Source organism: Podarcis bocagei (assembly GCF_964188305.1).
Source record: "Podarcis bocagei genome assembly, chromosome: 1".
Classification (NCBI taxonomy): domain Eukaryota; kingdom Metazoa; phylum Chordata; class Lepidosauria; order Squamata; family Lacertidae; genus Podarcis; species Podarcis bocagei.
Window position 1 is genome coordinate 20,987,803 of NC_138125.1, and position 19,622 is coordinate 21,007,424.

Consider the following 19,622-nt stretch of genomic DNA (forward strand, 5'->3'; position numbering starts at 1 on the left):
ACGGATGACAGGGGGATCTGCTGCAGTCGTGAGCAGAGGATCCATGGTTACAGCCTGCACCAAAAAAATCACGCACCCACTGTTGCCTGGGGCCACAATGGTGCAAAAACATGGTTACAAAGCATGGATCCACATGGATCCTCAGGATTTTTGCATTGGGCCACCCCAAACTCACCGTCAGATCACATGTCTGTGGCTGCAGCATGAACCACAAAAATCATACATCCACTGTTTCGTTTAGAATATTTTTTTTCTTGTTTTCCTCCTCTCAAAACTATGTGCGTGTTATGGTCAGGTGCGTGTTATAGAGCGAAAAATACGGTAAATCAGCCTTTGCCCACCTGGTGCTTTCCAGAGGTTGTGGGACTCCCAATTTCCCATCAGCCCCAGCCAGCATGACCTATGATCTGGGATGATAAGAGCTGAAGCCCAACCATCTCCAGAGGGCACCAGGTTGTGGAAGACTGAATCAACAAACTCAATGAGAAAGAATGGACTTATTCAGGCAGCTGAGCACTTCTCTGTCACTCAGTTCAGACGTAACAACAAACTATAGTTTGGCATAACACAGATGAGCTCTCTACCCCTGTGATTATTCAAGAGACAAGTCTATTACACCAACATCCTGAGAAAAACTATTTATGCAATTGCAATTTGTTTCTTAAGAGAGGACAGCTTAGAAAAGTTAGGAATTTAAATTTGCTGTGTCACCCCTTTTTTAAGCATCAAGGGAGAGAAAGTAAGCAACTGATAAGTGTTAACTGTTTAATTATAATTTGCTGATGTTTAATTTTTCTGTTTACTATTGGATTCTAATGGATTACTGAATGTTGCTTTATTTGATATAAGTTGTTTATTTTAAAGTTATTGTGACCTTTTATATAGGATCTGGTTGTTATTATTAATGTTTGGTGTCCATTATTATTATTAATGTTATTATGTGTGTTGGAAGTCACCCAGAGTGGCTGGGGCAGCCCAGCCCAGCCAGATGGGCATGACAACAACAACAACAACAACAACAACAACAACAACAACAACAACGCTTTCCATTCTATTACCCCAGGGCAAAATGCTTTGTACGTTTTGGAAATGTTATAACTAGGTTTGAGGAAGTCTAGCTTTTAAGTCCCAGGGGAGGAAAGGAGATCCTCCACTCAGGTCACACCCAGCCCTGTTTCCCCATGCCACTTCCTGATTGGTTGGTTATGACCCCAACAAACAAGCTAGGTTGTGTCACACCTAGAGTGGGGTATTCTTTTTCTCCAGCCTACATCACCCTGGCAAATTCCTAAAGAGGAGCTCCCTGTGCAAGCAGAAACCAAAGCTTACAAAATCTAGGTCCTGCTTTTTGGGGTGCTGGAGTGTTTCCTGATCTGTGCAACGAACATTGTCAACCCCAACAGCCTTACTAGGACATTAACTCATTTATTTTAATGTCAGTTCAAGTATGGCTGCAACCTTGTACTTGGGAATAAGCCCTATTAAATTCAGTGGGGCTTACTTCTCAGTAGACATGTATCGGATTGCTCCGTAAGCTCAATAGACTGCACTGTATTCATTTGCTTTGGCACTCATTGCTTTGTGGTTGCAAATCTAACTTGGACCCCAATAACACTGCCCAACCTCCCCCAGTCCAATGTTGTGGACTGAAACTTCCATCAGCCTCAGCCAGCACAGATCTGAAATGTAGGCTGCAGAAGGCTTGTATCAGTATTTCGGGTGGCACCTTGCATAATTTTGCAAGCAAGTCAGGCAATTCAGCTGTAATGTATTCTTCATTTTCTAGATTCAGAGCCTGCTGGGCATTAGGAAACTCAGAAAGAGAAATTCCAGTTATGACTAAAAATGTACAGCGCTGAATTTTCAGACACCACAAGGGATTTGGCCTCTTGCAGCCAGGACAGCCTTTCTTATCAACTTATGATTTCAAACACGCTTGTAGCCAACAAGGGATGTGAACAGAATTTTTAAAGCATTTTTCCAACTCGCTGACTGCTGGAACCTTTAGGGCTTGTGAGTACAAAATTCACTCTCAAATGGGAATGAGTGGTAATTGGGCTAACAGCAGAAACGGAACATTATCACCACAAACAAAACACAACTATCGAAAGATGAACAAATGAAGCAGGTATACATGTGTGTTCATTCATATAAACCTATGCACACTATCCACTTCTGAAAAATTCACTTGTACTTGCATGCAAAATCTGTTTAAACCTACAAATAGGGGTTAATCGGGATTTGAGAAACAGATTAACCTTTTTTGCTAAATAGCCAACTGCAACCCTATGTGTATTATTCTCCTCAGAAATGCATTGTGAATAGCAAGAGAGCACACACGAGAGAGAGAGGGAGAGAGAGAGAAATATCCAGGAGAAACTTAAAAATTACTTCTAATAAGTGTTGGAAATGTAGAGAAAAGGAGGGTACGTTTTATCATATGTGGTGGGAATGTGAGGTTATTAAAAGCTTCTGGGAAATGATCTATAATGACTTTTGTTAAAAAACCAGAAGCTTTCTTATTAGGCTAGGAACTGAACTACCTAAAGAACAGAAGAAAATATTTATGTATGCTACAATAGTCGCCTGAATACTGTTAGCCCAAAGATGGAGGGAAGACAGCGACGAAAGAAGAATGGCAGATCAAGCTAACGGACTACGCAGAAAGGGCAAAATTAACGGCAAAGCTCAGAGACTACAATAACGAGAAATTTAACAAAGAGTGGGAATTGTTTATTGTTTATGTGCAAAAATACTGTAAACAAGCTGAAACATTGGCAGGATTTTAAGTAAATGCTTGCAACTAGTAGAAAATTAGATAAAATCAAGGGAAATAATAATGGAAAAAGTTTAAGTATGGATATGCAGAAGAAATTGGTTAATATAAGTAACCAGAAGAGGGTAATGAGGGAAGTCCAGAGATTTAAAGAATCTCAGAAAAGGTTTGTTAAAAGGTGTTTGTTTTTATTTGTGAAAATGTAACTGTGAAAACTAATATAAATTTATTTACCAAAAAACTCCAAAAACCAACACTACTGCTGATCCTACCAATCTCATTTAAGATAAATTTATATTTATTTTATTTTTTCATTTATATCCCACCTTTCCTCCAGGAAGTTCAAGGTGGCATACAGTGTTTTCCTCCTCCCCATTTTCTCCTCTAAACAATCCTATGAAGAGGGTTAGGCTAAGAGAAAGTGACTGGCCCTAGGTCACCCAGTGGGCTTCACAACTGAGTAGGGATTTGTGTGACCAACACTCTGACCACTACTCCATATATCTTGAACACAGGAAGCTTCCTTGTCGTGAATGGCTCTCCAGGGTTTGAGGCAAGAGTCTTCCCCAGCCCTATCTGGAGATGCCAGGGACTAAACATGAGATCTACCACCAAGCTATGGCCCTTTCCCATTCTGCATCACTACATTATGATGATACAATTAAAGTTCCTGCCAAAGCAACCACATTTTCGTTTTGAGCCTATGTAGGAGAAGACACAGGGACGCAGGTGGCGCTGTGGGTAAAAGCCTCAGCGCCTAGGGCTTGCCGATCGAAAGGTCGGCGGTTCGAATCCCTGCGGCGGGGTGCGCTCCCGTCGTTCGGTCCCAGCGCCTGTCAACCTAGCAGTTCGAAAGCACCTCTGGGTGCAAGTAGATAAATAGGGACTGCTTACAAGCGGGAAGGTAAACGGCGTTTCCGTGTGCGGCTCTGGTTCGCCAGAGCAGCGATGTCACGCTGGCCACGTGACCCGGAAGTGTCTTCGGACAGCGCTGGCCCCCGGCCTCTTGAGTGAGATGGGCGCACAACCCTAGAGTCTGGCAAGACTGGCCCGTACGGGCAGGGGTACCTTTACCTTTACCTTTAGGAGAAGACACAACTGATGCTATTTATCCAAGGCCTTCTGGCCGGACAGTGAATTACCTAAAAGGATACTTCCACCTTGGACAATCCTAATCTTGTTTCCAAAGCACAGGTTGGTTAGCGCTTTGCCACCAGCGATGCCCCACTTTTGTGCTACGGTGCATCACATTCACAGAGGACCTAGCAGATTTGACAGCTGGAGGTTTTGATGGATCAACCGAGTGTCGAAGGATTAACATTCCACACTCCTTGAAGGGATTTCGTGCCACAAAGCATTTCACGTGGAAGCGCTGCCTGCGCTAACACATTTGGTCACTGCTGAACTTCCTGGCGACATTGTTCTAATTTTCCACATCGCCGCATTTCACTTCAAGGATCTAAATGGGGGTTGTCAAATGAGACCGTTACACATGACATCCTAACAAGAGCCAGGTAGAATAATATTTCCACTTTAGACCAAATGCTTGGCTTGCAAAATTATGATTGAAGAAGAAGAAGAAGAAGAGTTTGGATTTGATATCCCGCCTTTCACTCCCCTTCAGGAGTCTCAAAGCGGCTAACATTCTCCTTTCCCTTCCTCCCCCACAACAAACACTCTGTGAGGTGAGTGGGGCTGAGAGACTTCAAAGAAGTGTGACTAGCCCAAGGTCACCCAGCAGCTGCTTGTGGAGGAGCGGAGACGCGAACCCGGTTCCCCAGATAACGAGACTACCGCTCTTAACCACTACACCACACTGGCTCTCAAGAGATGAGATTCCCCCCCTTTTTATAACCCAATCGTTGAAACTAATCAATTGTCAAGAACTGAACCCTGCTGGATATAGAGAAAAGAAACCTTAGGCATGCTTGTTTAGAAAGTTTAGCTCTTTGCAATAGGGTCGAGACTACAAAACGCTGATCACCCCTTCAGTTACATCAGGGGATGTGAATGATGTGTGCATGCTTTTTCAATTTGGCAGACTGCAAATTGGCACAGACTTCCCTGCCAAAGAGTTATACAGCACTATCCAGGGTGGATAGGGCTTTCTAACCCCCCCCCCCAAAAAAAGCAGGGGTCCATTAAGAAGACACAACACTGCCTGCTTACACTGCCATAGATCATGATGTTTAAGCAAGCAGGCCAATGTCCAATGGAGAAATTAGGCAATTTTAGATTCTAGACACAATGGTCTTATGGGAGCCCCTACAGGCATGATTCGGCCAAAGCATTCTAAAACCCCACTGGGGAAGTTAGGGCCGTAGAGGCTCCTCACCTCAAAATGTCTGTATGGCAGCCAGAATGGAGTCTTCTGCTGTGTTATAGAAATCTGTGCTGTCCTACAGTGGTGCAGTTAGGTAGTTTTATAGATTCTGGACCAAGGACTGGCAAATCTGTCAATTTTTAAATCCAATTCTCCACATTTCCACCTCACTTTGCATTTTTTAAAAAAAGTTTTAATGAGAATTCATCAGCATTTTAGTGCAATTTTCTCCTGATATACACATGCAATTTTGCCTAACATGCACTTTTTCTTTTTGCAATACGCTTTCCCTTAATATCATGCATTTCTGCATGTTATTTTCACTAATATATACACCTTCACCCACACTTTACCCTAGTATCTGCATTTTTGTACACAGTACTTGGCTGGAGAAATGTGTGGCAAAATTCAGAGAAGTGCAAATTTCAAAGGAGGGCTGTTTCGGTTTGTGCATTGTTTCGGAAAGAACAAATTATGTAGGTTCACCATTTAATGCAATTTGGATCAAACTACTCATCTGTCGTCACCACCAGTGTGGGAAAAACATTTCCCGAAAATCTCCTAGGGTGTTTCCCCAAGGGAATGGATGTCTATTGCCTCCTCCTCTGCTTCGTGCCTGCATCTACCCACATCTGCCCATTGGCTGTGCTCCACAAGGGCCAGATCTGCCACCCCTCCCAGCTACCCCTCCCAGCTACCCCTCGCCATCCAGCCCTGAGGCAACTGCCTCATGGGCAGACTAGCCCAGCTTGGATCCTAAGAAGAATCACATTTTCAGTTCTTCTTGCAGCCCCAAGCCTTAAGGTTCAGGTAGGCATATGCAGCAGGTGGCAAACGATTCCTCACTGCCTTGTGATATTTAGTTGGCCCTAATAAAAGACATTGCACTACAGTTATTTCTAGATTCCACCCCACCTTCCAAGGGGCCAGCATGCATGACTGCAGCTTCACCCTTCTCCCCTCCCCACCAGGCTACTGTATTTTTCTGTGTATAAGATGCCCCCATGTATAAGACAACCCCTATTTTTTTAACCCAAAATTAAGAAAATGCACCATGCACTATCCATTTATAAGACGACCCCTTATTTTAAACTTCAAAAATTTAGGAAAAATATAGTCTTATACATGGAAAAATATGGTATATATAGGAGAGAAATAATGCAACTGAAAGCCACAGACACATTCCTGTTAAGAATTAAATAACTAAAACAATTTAGTGGGGTTGACTGTCTGGTCCTCTGTTGCACGAAACAGCAACATAGTCAAGCAATATGTTCCAAAGACTATCGTTTCCAACACAGAGCAAGCTTTTGTGGACAGGCATCTGACGAAACCCATTGGAATGGCACGGACAGATCTCAGGTTTGCTGAATTGACTTTGCTTCCACCCTGCCCACCAGAAGCCTGAGGTCCCCCAAATGAAACCAAGTGCAAAACTGGGGCTTTGGGAGGCAGATGAAACCGAAGCAAAATGGCGCCCCAGAGCCAAGCGATGGGACCAATTACTTACTGTTTCCTGTTAGCCATATATGGTGGTACCTTGGGTTACATATGCTTCAGGTTACAGACGCTTCAGGTTAGAAACTCTGCTAACCCAGAAATAGTACCTTGGGTTAAGAACTTTGCTTCAGGATGAGAACAGAAATCGTGCTCCAACGGTGCAGCAGCAGCGGGAGGCCCCATTAACTAAAATGGTGCTTCAGGTTAAGAACAGTTTCAGGTTAAGAACGGACCTCCGGAACAAATTAAGTACTTAACCCGAGGTACCACTATACTGACATAACCTGCATTGCACAAATTCAAATCTACATCTTAAGGTACCTTCCATGAACTTCCTTAACTTATCTTAGGAACCAGGTCAACAGCTTCCCATGAGAGAAACCCAAATACTCACACTATGAAGGTTTGCTGCCAAGCATCAAAGAAGCTGTGTGTTTTTCATCTCTGAGCAGTCGATGTTTGTGTGCCACATCTAGGCAGGTATTCATGCATTTTTAACATGTGGCGTCTCCACCAGGTTCTCTTTCCCCCAACCCCTGGAAAAAATATAACCACTTTCTCTTTTTAAAGCTCGTTTCCTTGGATTTGTTCCAGAAAAGAATACATTGCCAAACGGGAATGGTACATTCATTACTGTCATGGATACTTATACACAGGCCACGAGCGAAACTTGGAAGGCCTACATGTGCAAGCAGATAACAGACGGGATTCATTGTTTGCTCCTCCTCTGTTTCTAAGATCCAGAAACACAAAAGGACCATGCAATCAGCATGAGCTCCACTAACAGGAGCTCAGTAATTCTGCCTTGTTCCCCCTTCAGTAACATTTGAAGAGCACAGATCTTCAGATGCTGTGCCTCAGAAAAAGACAGAGAAAGATAGAGAGCTTAAATTGCCTCCAGCTACCAACTTTCCCTTGCAAACCTTGTTCAGAAATGATCGTTCCTAGCTCCCGAGAGTCAACAATAAGGCTCAATACACCTTGCCACCATTCCATGCCTACTGACAATGTGTTCTTTTCTTTTTTTAAAATTTACCATTACATTTATATCCCACCTTTTCTCGAAAGAACTCCAGGTGGTGTCCATATTTCTTCCCCCTTCCATTTTTATCCTCACAACAACCCTGTGAAGTAGGCTAGGCAAAGCAAGAGTCACTGGCCCAAGGTCACCCAGTGAGCTTCAGGGCCAAGTGGGGACTGTAACCCTGGTCTCCCAGGTCCTAGTCTGACACTCTAACCACTACACCACCCTGGCTCTCTGCAACACACAAGTTCCTGTAGAAAGAGACACTCAAAGGCATGAAGTGGGAAAACTCTTGGCCTAGAGTAAGGGAATGCTGAAGGGATAGCTCAGTCAGCAGAGCATGAGACTCCTAATTTCAGGATCTTGTGTTTGAGCCCCACGCTGGGCAAAAGATTCCTGCATTGTAGGGATTTGGACTAGATGACCCTTGTGGTCTCTTCCTAGAATCATAGAATCATAGAGTTGGAAGAGACCACAAGGGCCATCGAGTCCAACCCCCTGCCAAGCAGGAAACACCATCAGAGCACTCCTGACATATGGTTGTCAAGCCTCTGCTTAAAGACCTCCAAAGTAGGAGACTCCACCACACTCCTTGGCAGCAAATTCCACTGTCGAACAGCTCTTACTGTCAGGAAGTTCTTCCTAATGTTTAGGTGGAATCTTCTTTCTTGTAGTTTGGATCCATTGCTCCGTGTCCGCTTCTCTGGAGCAGCAGAAAACAACCTTTCTCCCTCCTCTATGTGACATCCTTTTATATATTTGAACGTGGCTATCATATCACCCCTTAACCTCCTCTTCTCCAGGCTAAACATGCCCAGCTCCCTTAGCCGTTCCTCATAAGGCATCGTTTCCAGGCCTTGGACCATTTTGGTTGCCCTCCTGTGGGATGTATCTTCACTGAAGCAGTCAAAGACAACATTTTCCTGTTGCCTGGAGTGGACACACAAGGGAATGTAGTTCCAGACAGGGAGGACTTCCTAACATACCTGTTCTGGAGCCTCCTCCCTCTGTGTGTGACCAGGTAGATGGGCGTGACCCTAGCAGACCCTGTAAAAGGACAAGCCATGCAGCCATCTTCCATTCTTCCATTTTCTCCTTTCGGACTCCTTTCCTGGTTCTTAGCCAGCACATGGCTCATTCTTACAGAGGATGGAACTCACAAGGCCTAGCTCAGACTTCTTTTCTCTACAATGTAACTGTAACCACAAGATAAAGCCTGACTTCAGATTACTGCTGTGAACTGAAGGTAAGTAAACTTTACTCTTACTTTTAAAGAAGACTGTCGTTTTATTATCATTTTAAGAGGGAAATAAAGGGGAAACTTACCAGGAACAATCCAGACTGGATTGCTTAATTTAAATGATTGTAATGAATCCATCAACTTGCTTCCAGCAATCTGCAAGGGAATGTTCTCTGCTGCTTGCTCACTAGCGCGAGTGAGGAGGGATAATATTTAATCAATATATCCTCTCCTACCTTCCTCAACATTCCCACACTTCCGACACGACAACTCTATGGTTCTATGATTATGGAAGCAAAACAGCTCCCTGGAAATAGGAAATTATTCCAGTGGCTCCCCTTCCCATTCTCTCACCAAGCAACAAAGGCACAAGACAAGAATAGCTGGGAAACAAACTAAACTTTAGAGAAGCATGCCATGGTTTGTTTGATCAACTGTGTGGAAATTCATGGTTAACTCAAAGTTTGTTAACCAAACTATGGCTTAGTGTTATGTGTATACCAGGACAGGGGTTGTAATGGAATTGAGAAATCTATAGGAGGAACACTTCACGCTGCAACCTTTCGTTGCAGGTCCCACCTGTGTTCCTGCAAAAGCAATTCAAGGAGATGGTAGACCTTATGAGAGCAAGCTATATTGACCTCTGCTTCAGTTACATCAATTCAGTAGGCTTGTGAATCGTGAATGGGAAGCAAGGTTTGAATCTTGCTCTGCAAAATGCAAGCAACTCAGGACTGAGGGAAGTTCATTCTTGCCCCCAAACGTTGCAGTTTGCATCCTTCCCTCTATAGATTTTTTTAAACTGATTTTTTAAATCATAAATATAGGCCACCTGTCAGGCAAAAATTCCACACATTTTCATAAATATTGCAAGCAGTTCTTATAGTAGGAAACCATTTCATGTTTGTATCAGAGCAGTGCACATGAAGAACAAAGAGAGGGTATGATAAACATGCAATCCAATACATAAACTAAATACAATGTAAGATACATAGAAACTGGTTTCCTCAATGTGAGAAGTGAGGTTACAGGAAACCAGGCAGCAGGCCTTCTTGGCAGTGGTGCCCGCGCTGTGGAATGCCCTTCCTTCAGATGTAAAGGAAATAAACAACTATCTGACTTTTAGAAGACAGCTGAAGGCAGCCCTGTATAGGGAAGTTTTTAATAGTTGATGTTTTATTATGCTTTTGTTGGTAGCCAGAGTGGCTGGGGCAAAACCAGTCAGATGGGCAGTATAAAAATAATAAAATTATTATTCTTGCACTGTAGGAGGTTGGATTAGATGATCTTCGTGGTTCCTTCCAACTCTACAATTCTGAGATTCTAAGATGTCTTATATACAGTGGTACCTCGGGTTAAGAACTTAATTCATTCTGGAGGTCCGTTCTTAACCTGAAACTGTTCTTAACCTGAGGTACCACTTTACCTAATGGGGCCTCCTGCTGCTGCCACCGCACGATTTCTGTTCTCATCCTGAAGCAAAGTTCTTAACCCGAGGTACTATTTCTGGGTTAGCGGAGTCTGTAACCTGAAGCGTCTGTAACCTGAAGCGTCTGTAACCCGAGGTACCACTTTACTAAGTCAGGTTTTAGGCAAGGTTCTCTCTCAGCCCTACCTACAAATGCCAAGGGCAGAACTTGGGACCTTCTGAATTCAAAGCTACTGAGCTATGGTGTAAAACAACCACGTTCTTTTGGCTCTCCCTAAAACCAAAATACATCATGCAAAATGTAACTGAGTAACTGGAGAGCCATTTCGCAACTGGTCTTCATCCCTTCCTAAGAGAAGAGGCAGGCATTTATGTCAGGCGGGGGGCGGGGAAGCCTGTCAGAATTACCAGCAGACAAATATTTCATCTCTCCTTAATGCAGCCTAATTCAATTTAACGTGAAATCACCTGACATAAGCTCGAAGCTTTGCAATAAGTATGAATGGGCCAGACAGCTAGATAGTAACCAGCAGGCAAGAATATATTGGCTGTGCTCCTTAAGCTACTGTTAAGATGCCATGTTTGAGAATAAGGGAGAGAAAGCGTGCCAGTAATGATCAATGACAACTGGGGGTGCTGTTTATTACTAAGATTTCTAACTTCAGCTGCCCTTATGGCAGAGACAGAAAACTTTTCAAAACATACTCAGGGTACCTACTTATCCAGGAGGTGGGAACTTTGATTAAATCTACTTCGGTGAGTGGGGTTCCACCACCACAACCCACCTTTCCAAACAATGAGCACTCTAATATATACACCTACACACAGTCCATTTCAATTTATGGGAACCACGCAAAAAGGCACCCATGTTCTCATGCACCTCTTGTTCATTTCACTAGGACTGTGCAGGAGGATTTCTTGGTTGGTCATGCCCAAAGATTGCTTTTCTTCTTTCTTTCTTTTTTTACAAGAGAACAGTAGAATTACACCAGATCTATTGTCCTCAGTGTTCAAAACTCCCAATGTTCTAGGAGCATTTTGCGACAAGGAATTTCATTAGTGCGAGCGGTTTCTGAGCTCTGTGCCTAAGATTTCAGATTTAAAACTGCAGAGTGGAAGGAAAAGAGGACCTTTTTCTGCCTCCCCACGTCCAGCTACTCTCTGAAGACTGGAGAAGAGACCCTCTTAAGAATATTAGTGGGGTGGGCAGGGGAAGGACTAAACCATGTGAAAAATGAACATAATATTTTAGCTGCATTTCATTCATTTTCAGCTTTGTATTCTTGTTATTAAAAAAGTGTGCCGAGACATTCCGTTGTTGTGCCCATAACCTAGGTTTAAGGTGCCATTTAGCTCCTAGCTTTTATATCTCAGTTCCTAACACTGATTATCCTATGACCGACTTCACTGACACTATATGAGGTCAGTCAAGAAACCAGCTGGGGAGAAAAGAATCAGCAGGAGCTTCCTCCTTTTAACTCTTCCATATAGGAAATTAAACTTTAATCCTTCATTGAGGCTCTACTAAACCTTTTGCCATAAGGCAGGGGTGGGCAGACATCAAGCTTGAAGAATTGACTGTTTTTTTTACCCTAGAATACTGAAGTCTGCCAGCTGGAGCCTAGTCCAGTCCAGTCCAGTCCAGAATACACATCTATGATTCTGTGAAAATAGTGGTTTAGGAAAGGGGTGGATACACCCTTAGAATTAAGGAACAGAGCACCTGTGGTATGCATGTCTAGGAACTCAGTTCTCAGTATTCACATATAAAACTGCACTCGTCATTTTCCCTTAAGTCCTTGTCCCCCACTCATATCAGCAGCTAACTCTCTCTCTCTCTCTCTGTGTGTGTGTGTGTGTGTGTGTGTGTGTGTTATTGTTGTTTTTGTTGCTGCTGCTGCTGCTATCGTTAAACAACCATGTGTTGGAAATCCTTGGTTATCTACTGCAAGCCAGAAATCTAACAGTAGATCGAACTTTGCTAACCTGATACTTCCCAGATGTTTTGGACTACAAATCCCATCAGCCATAGTCAGCATGGCTGTGCTGGATGGGTAGGTCAAGACACAGAGGATGGAAAGATGGATGGATCAGGAACAGGGCAGCACAGTGGGGCTTATTTCTCAGTAGACAAGCACAGGTAAAGCTCCAGTCTTATATCTATATAATGGGGAGTAAATCCCATTGAACTTAGTGGGGCTTACTCTGAGTAAACAGAGGATAGTGCTGTTACATTATATATACATGGAAGTATTGGGGGGGGTGTTGAAAATTATTCCTACCCATCTGCTCTATCCCCACAGGGAAGTGTACTTCCTCATGCTACACACCACCAAATCTAATTATCCCACAGAACAGGTTTCCAAGCATACTGAATTTTGCATACATCCTGGGACCTTAGGGTGACGGATGGGTAATACATTATTATTATTAGAAATGCAAATTATTAAGTGGGACAGAAACGTCTTAAGCAAATGAAAGAAATCAGTGCAGTTGGAGAATTCTATTATTTGCTGCTGCAAGGCAGACGCAGCCCTTCATCTCCTTCAGGGGGAAATCGGCTTGTTGCATTCAAAATAAAGGGAGAAATAAAAATCTTGCACAAACCTCTTTATCCCTCCATCCCCACGTTCTTCTCGGGGTTATTTCACTAAGCCCTAAAACCTCTTGTTACTGGAAAGTAACAAAGGGGGAGAGGGAGAGGGGAGAGACAGAGAGGCTTCCCCACTCCCCTCCTCCTGTCCCTCGCCTAAAAATAGAAAAGGAGGGGGGGCAGTGCATCTCAAAGCATCCACCCAGAAACCTGTGCAACCGCAACACCCTTTCCTAGCGAGGGGCGGCTTCGAGGTCGCCCCTCTATCCAAAGTCTCCTCCATTCATTTCACTGTATCCACTTGTATCCCGCTTAGTCGCCCAGAACCTCAAAGCGGTTCCGCTGGAATCCTAAGCGCTTTACGCAAAATCCCCTTTCATTCATCACGACGGCTACGGATGTCAGAGATGGATGACCCACGCATCTTGGGGGGGGGGGTAATCCGCTGTTGCAAACCACCCCTCCCAATATTCGGGGGGCGCGGAGAGGGGCGGTTCGAAGGCTCAGCGGACCCTCGACGGGGTGGGGTCGGGACGCCGCCTCTCGCCATTTACCTGCGCGGCCATAAAGGAGAGATCCATGGTGCTGCTGGACCCCGAGGTGCTGCTGCTGCTGCTGTTGCTGGCGCTGTTGTTGTTGGTGCTCCTCGCCGAGCTGGCGGTGAAGCTGGTGCTGAGGTTGCTGCTGCCCCCCGGCGTGGCTTCGTCTCTGGGGGGCTGGGGAGGGGCCTCCCCCAGCAGCAGCTTGGGGCGCGTTACCAGTTCCAGCTCCCTGGGGTGGCGGAGCCCGCGCGGCTGCCTGGCTGTCCCCAGCTTCCTCGGAACATGGTCCGCCCCGATGCTGGCTGTGGCGGCGGCGGCGCCAGCTGGAGTCTCCACAAGCAACTAGTCCGCGCGAGGAGCCGCCTTCGCTGCTGCCTGGCCACGCCCCCTTTCCCGGGCCGATCAGTCGCAGCAGCAGCAGCAGACAAAGGGGGACAGGCTCTCCTCTCTCCGCCTCCTGCTCCGGCTTCTGCCTCGTGCAAAGGAAATTGCTAAGCCAGCCAACCACCTGAGTCCCCAGCTACGATGCCAAACACACACACATTACGCACACGCAGATGGAGTGTGTGTGTTCCCCCTTGGCAGGTCTCCTGTGCCTTAAAAAAAAATGCCTGGATGATATGAAAGGCAGGCAGACGTTCAACAGGTCACTTCTGTTTTCCCAGCCGTACAGCATCTCCGTTGTTCGTAAGCACTCATTAGATTTTCAAAAGGCTTTCTTTCTTTTTTACAAGGCACCTCACAAAAGGCGCCTCACTGCAAGCTGCGCAGTTATGGAATAAGAAATGGCTCCGTTGGTTAGAGCGCGGTGCTGATGATGCCAAGGTTGCAGGTTCGATCCCCGTATTCCTGCAATGGAACCGGGGTGGGTGGCCAGTTCCCAAGACCCTGTGATCTACTCACAGTGTTAAAAACTGGCAGTAATCTACCCCCTTTTGGGGGGTTCAGGTCAAAGTTGTTGAGCTTTATTTGGGAGGAGGAAAGCCTCCTTTTTAAGATGTGCAGGCTTCTTTGGGGGGAACCGGTGATCTACCACAGATGTCCAGTGATCACGATCTACCTGTTGGACATACCTGGATTAGGTGATCCTCCAACTCCCTTCCAACTCTACATTTCTATGATTCAGGAGGACTTCCTGTATCAGGACTTGGTTATGTAGCAGGGAGCAGAGAGTAAGGATAAAGGAACAGTTCTCTGCAGGGAGAGATGTAGAAATGGAGTGTCCCCACCCCTCAAGGATCAGGAGTGGCCCTGTACTAAATGGTTCAGGGTGGTGAAAACAAGGTAAAGGGACCCCTGACCATTAGGTCCAGTCATGACCGACTCTGGGGTTGCGGCGCTCATCTCGCTTTACTGGCCGAGGGAGCCAGCATACAGCACATGCACACTCTAAATAAACCAGGCCTTTGGTTGATTTGGTTGACATCCTATGCCTTTTCAAAATGTGGGTTGGGGGGAGGTGTTTATTAGGTGGTTGTTGTTCTTATTTTGATTATGGATTTTGTGGTTTTATATTTTGATTTTATTCTGTAAACCGCCCTGAGACCTGCAGGTATAGGGCGTTATATAAATTCTAATAATAATAATAATAATAATAATATTGCCAAAACCAACCCTTACCAGCACACCACACTATTGGTAGGTTTATTCATTGTCTGTAAAGTGCATTGCAACCATGAGACTTCAATATATGTACATTTTTATTATGTTTTCACAAAGTTCCAGGCCATGTTGCTGTTTGTGTTACCATATGTGGGGACCCCTGTTGTTTGTAGTTTTGTGGCTCTGGACCAGTGCACTGCCTCGTTGCTGCAGCGAGCTGGATGAGGGGGGAAATTCAGTCTGAAGCCGCGGAAGGGGGAGGGCTCTGTGGGCGAGTGGCTCTCATGCCTGAGAAATAGGTCAGTTGCCTGTCTTGATTTGGGTGCCCTACCTCGGAAGGAGCAGGTACGTGATTTAGCAGTGCTCCTAGATAAAGCTTTGTCACTAGAGGCTCAGGTGTTGTAGCAGTGCAGAAATCTTTTTCTCTACCCACTTTTTCCAGGCCATGAATAATTTTATAAAACTTCGATCTTGTCCCCTTGTGCTGCAAACTTTCTGTTATGTACTGAAGTTCTCACCCTAGGCCAGCAGGGGGATACTGTAGATAGTTTTCACTCAGGTCCGCATATGCAAATAAGGAATTGAAAGTGACGTTCAGTGATTGGATAGTTACAGAAAGTTGTTACTGTTGCGTTGTAGTGGAGCTCTATATAAGCAGCTTGGCTGAACCCTTCAGTCAACCCTATATAAGCAGTTGGCTGAACCGCTCAGCTGGAAAGGGGAAAGAGGGTGGTCCCCGGGCGTGCCTGGCCTTAAGTAGGCTAGGCCACGCCTCCCCAGCCCGCCGATTGGCGGGCCGGGTTGAAGGCACGCCCGGGGATTCCCTGGATCTCTCGGGGGCAAAAGGCCAGCCCCCGCGTGTGTGGGAGGGGGTAACCCGCAACCCCCTCTCCTCCCAAGCTCGGAAATGGCTTTGGCTGAACCCTTCAGTTCACTTCTGTTCTGGCCTGTGAATAAACAAGAGCTGTCTGAAGAATCACTGTGTCGTCTGATATGTTCACCCACAACTTAACACTTTCCTCATAAGGGATTCTCTAATTAATTCTCCTAAATAAACAAACAAACAAATAAAATATCCCCATGCCTTAGAAGAGCCTTCATCAACCAGCTGGGCAGCTTAGATTACAACTCCCATCACCACCAGACAATAGGGGGCACCAGGTTGGCAAAGGTTGATTTAGTGCCTTGGACAAATTATGCAATACGTAACTCGACATCACCTGGGAAGCCAAATGCAGGCTGCACTATCTTATACATGCTTACCGGGGAGTAACTGAACCATCTCAAAGACATCTATGCATCACTCACTCAAAGATAGACTATGGATTATTAGAGTGCTTCGTGAAGATTTGCTTTAAAGCTGTTTACTTCAAAAGGGGGAGGATAGGGTTTTGTCGTCTCCCCTTCCCCGCTCAGAGCACTGGAACATACGTCAATTAGTGAATCGTTGGGTTTGTCAGATTTCCTGCGGCATAGTAGGAAATCCTTTGTTGCACTGAATGTGTGCATAAGCTCTGCTTTTGCTTCATAAAGCAGATCTAACGAAATTTGACAATTGAGTCTGGCTTCCAAAGAGGATTTTTTAAAAATGTGCTCGTATTTATGTGTGTTTGCATTTACTGTATGTTGTGTGCTAGTCATGTCATGTACTAGCAATTCAAAGTTCTCCTTTCTTAGACCTCTTTTAAACTACTATGTCATGTACTAGCAATTCAAAGTTCTCCTTTCTTAGACCTCTTTTAAACAATACAAACATTTGGAATGCAAGGATTAGCTTGCTGGATGGGACGCATGGCCCAGTTAGCGAAGTTCCCTGTTTTTAATCTCACAAAATGGAGAGAACCACCCACCCACAATTGTATTATGCCTCTGGACTAGAGAAGTGAAGGTCTGGTAGTGGGACGGACCCAGAAAACAGGGGAACCACCAGTCCTCAGTTTCCTCCCTCACACCTTCACATCCTCCATGTATTTGTCTAACTTCTTTTCAAGTCTCTTCTGCTAGTGCCTTAGTCCCCACCATAGCTAGGACCATTTTTGTCTGTATCCCTCTTTAATCTTTCAGTAGGGCAAAGGCGAGGGCCTTCTCAGTAGTCACAACTGGCCCATGGAATGCCCTTGCACCAGTTGTCAAGGAAATAAACAACTGTTAGACTTTTTGAAGACATCTGAAGGCAGCTCTGTTTAGGGAAGTTTTTAATGTTTGATGTTTTATTGTGTTTTTAATATTCTGTTGGGAGCTGCCCAGAGTAGCTGGGGCAACCCAGTCAGATGGGCAGCATACAAATAACAAAATTATTAATATTGTTATTATTATTGTTGTTGTTGTTGTTGTTGTTGTTATCCTGTGAATACATGTTGGTTGAAAGGTAGGCTATACAGAGTGCGTCCTGGTCCTTGCTGCCAGAAGAACTTGAACTCAGGTTTCTATTTCTGCCAGTGTTTAATAAATGCATAGATCTGGGGTGTGTGTGTGTGTGTGTGTGTGTGTGTGTGTGTATATATATATATATATGCAGGTTTTGGTGTCTTCGGGTGTCTTCCCGTGTAAGAGTTGGGGTGTCTAGGCGACGTTTCGACGAGGTCTCACTCGTCATCTTCAGGCTGGTGCTTTCGGCTTCTTGTTACTGGAACAGAGCAGGATCTCAGTGTTTTAGTTCCTATAAATACTGTTGAGGGGGTGTGGTGTATAGCCTCCAACGTTCTGGGCAGAGAGGAAGTTTCCAGGTTAGTGTGCCTTTTCTTCTTTTGTTCATTAATTACTTGAGGGATATCTTGAGTGATTTCTTGAGTGATATTCTGAGTACCACTTAGGAGGGTCGTTAGGTGTGGATTAGTTGCTAAAGCTTTCGTGTCTTGACCTCTTGAGCTTGTGAAAAGTTTTTTCTGAGAAGATGGCTGTACTGCACTTAGTTGTGCTCTGGCTTGGCTTCGTGTATAGGGGCGAGCTGTGGTTTTGTGCCCTGTGCCAGCCAGATCTGTGTAGGGATTGCAGGGGGGTGCAGCATCCGGAGGTGCCACTATGGTTTGGCTACTGGATGGTGTCTGTAATTTATCTGTGGAGAGGGTCTGGGTTTGGGTCTGGTGTGGTTGATTGGAGATGGCGTTCTGTGTGCCTCTGGTTCTGGTGTCGGTTTTTTGCCTGCCAGACATCTGGAAATTAGCCCTCCCCACAAAAACCGACACCAGAACCAGAGGCACACAGAACGCCATCTCCAAAGATAAATTACAGACACCATCCAGTAGCCAAACCATAGTGGCACCTCCGGATGCTGCACCCCCCTGCAATCCCTACACAGATCTGGCTGGCACAGGGCACAAAACCACAGCTCGCCCCTATACACGAAGCCAAGCCAGAGCACAACTAAGTGCAGTACAGCCATCTTCTCAGAAAAAACTTTTCACAAGCTCAAGAGGTCAAGACACGAAAGCTTTAGCAACTAATCCACACCTAACGACCCTCCTAAGTGGTACTCAGAATATCACTCAAGAAATCACTCAAGATATCCCTCAAGTAATTAATGAACAAAAGAAGAAAAGGCACACTAACCTGGAAACTTCCTCTCTGCCCAGAACGTTGGAGGCTATACACCACACCCCCTCAACAGTATTTATAGGAACTAAAACACTGAGATCCTGCTCTGTTCCAATAACAAGAAGCCGAAAGCACCAGCCTGAAGATGACGAGTGAGACCTCGTCGAAACGTCGCCTAGACACCCCAACTCTTACACGGGAAGACACCCGAAGACACCAAAACCTGCATTCCTGTACCCGTGAAAATCTACGAAAGCATATATATATATATATATATATATATATATATAGGCAAGACAAGGTTTACAGGTGCAGAGGGTGAATCACATGGCTAATTGCAAGATGAAACGCTGATCCAACAAACTCCACTCCCCCCTGCCTCTTCCTTTTGAAAAGTGGGGCAGACACAAGACTTAACATAGCAAATGGTAAGCATTCCTGCTCTGGATAAGTAAATGAGTGCTTCTGCAAGTGGGCAGGGCCAGCGAGGTTTGTTCAGGCCACTGCTGGCATCTACATGTCCTTCTCCACAGAGAGGCTTCCTCAGGGTCTGACTTGCCTCAATAGAGGCACCTTTGTGACACGAGTGACAGGAGTGACAGGAAGGAGTGGCAGCGGCAGTTGTGGGTGGACCCTCCAACGTTTCTCTGATGAAAATAGGGACAACCTATTCCATAATAATAATAATTTTACTATTTATACCCTGCCCATCCAACTGGGTTGCTCCAGCCACTCCGGGTGCCTTCCAAAATATATAAAAAAACATAAATAAAACATTAAACAACTTCCCTATACAAGGCTTCCTTGAGATGGCTTGGAGGTCAGATAACTCCATACCCTCCAACATTTCTCTGGTGAAAATAGGGCTGTCCTAAGGAAAAGCCTCTTTGACAACCCGCTTGCTCCTTCTCCAGGATCCAAACTCTGACCCTCCTGATCACTGGCTCCCTCTCCCAGCTTTGGCATTTCTCAGAGTGGCCTCCCTCATCGTGCTCAGGTCCTTGCCTGGGCCATCTGCCACCATCTCCCTGTTCTCTACCCCAACCTATTTGGGATTCC

The 19,622-nt window shown here is 45.2% G+C and overlaps 1 protein-coding gene across 1 annotated transcript in view; it reads right to left on the minus strand.

The window, feature by feature from the left end:
- Window positions 1-13,898, minus strand: part of LOC308575806 (uncharacterized protein C14orf132) — a 37,702-nt gene extending 23,804 nt beyond the window's left edge. The window contains exon 1 of the mRNA XM_081174814.1: window positions 13,440-13,898. Coding sequence (XP_081030940.1) covers window positions 13,440-13,466 — 27 coding nt within the window. The 5' untranslated portion in view covers window positions 13,467-13,898. The remainder of the gene's footprint in view (window positions 1-13,439) is intronic.
- Between the last annotated feature and the right edge of the window lie 5,724 nt (window positions 13,899-19,622).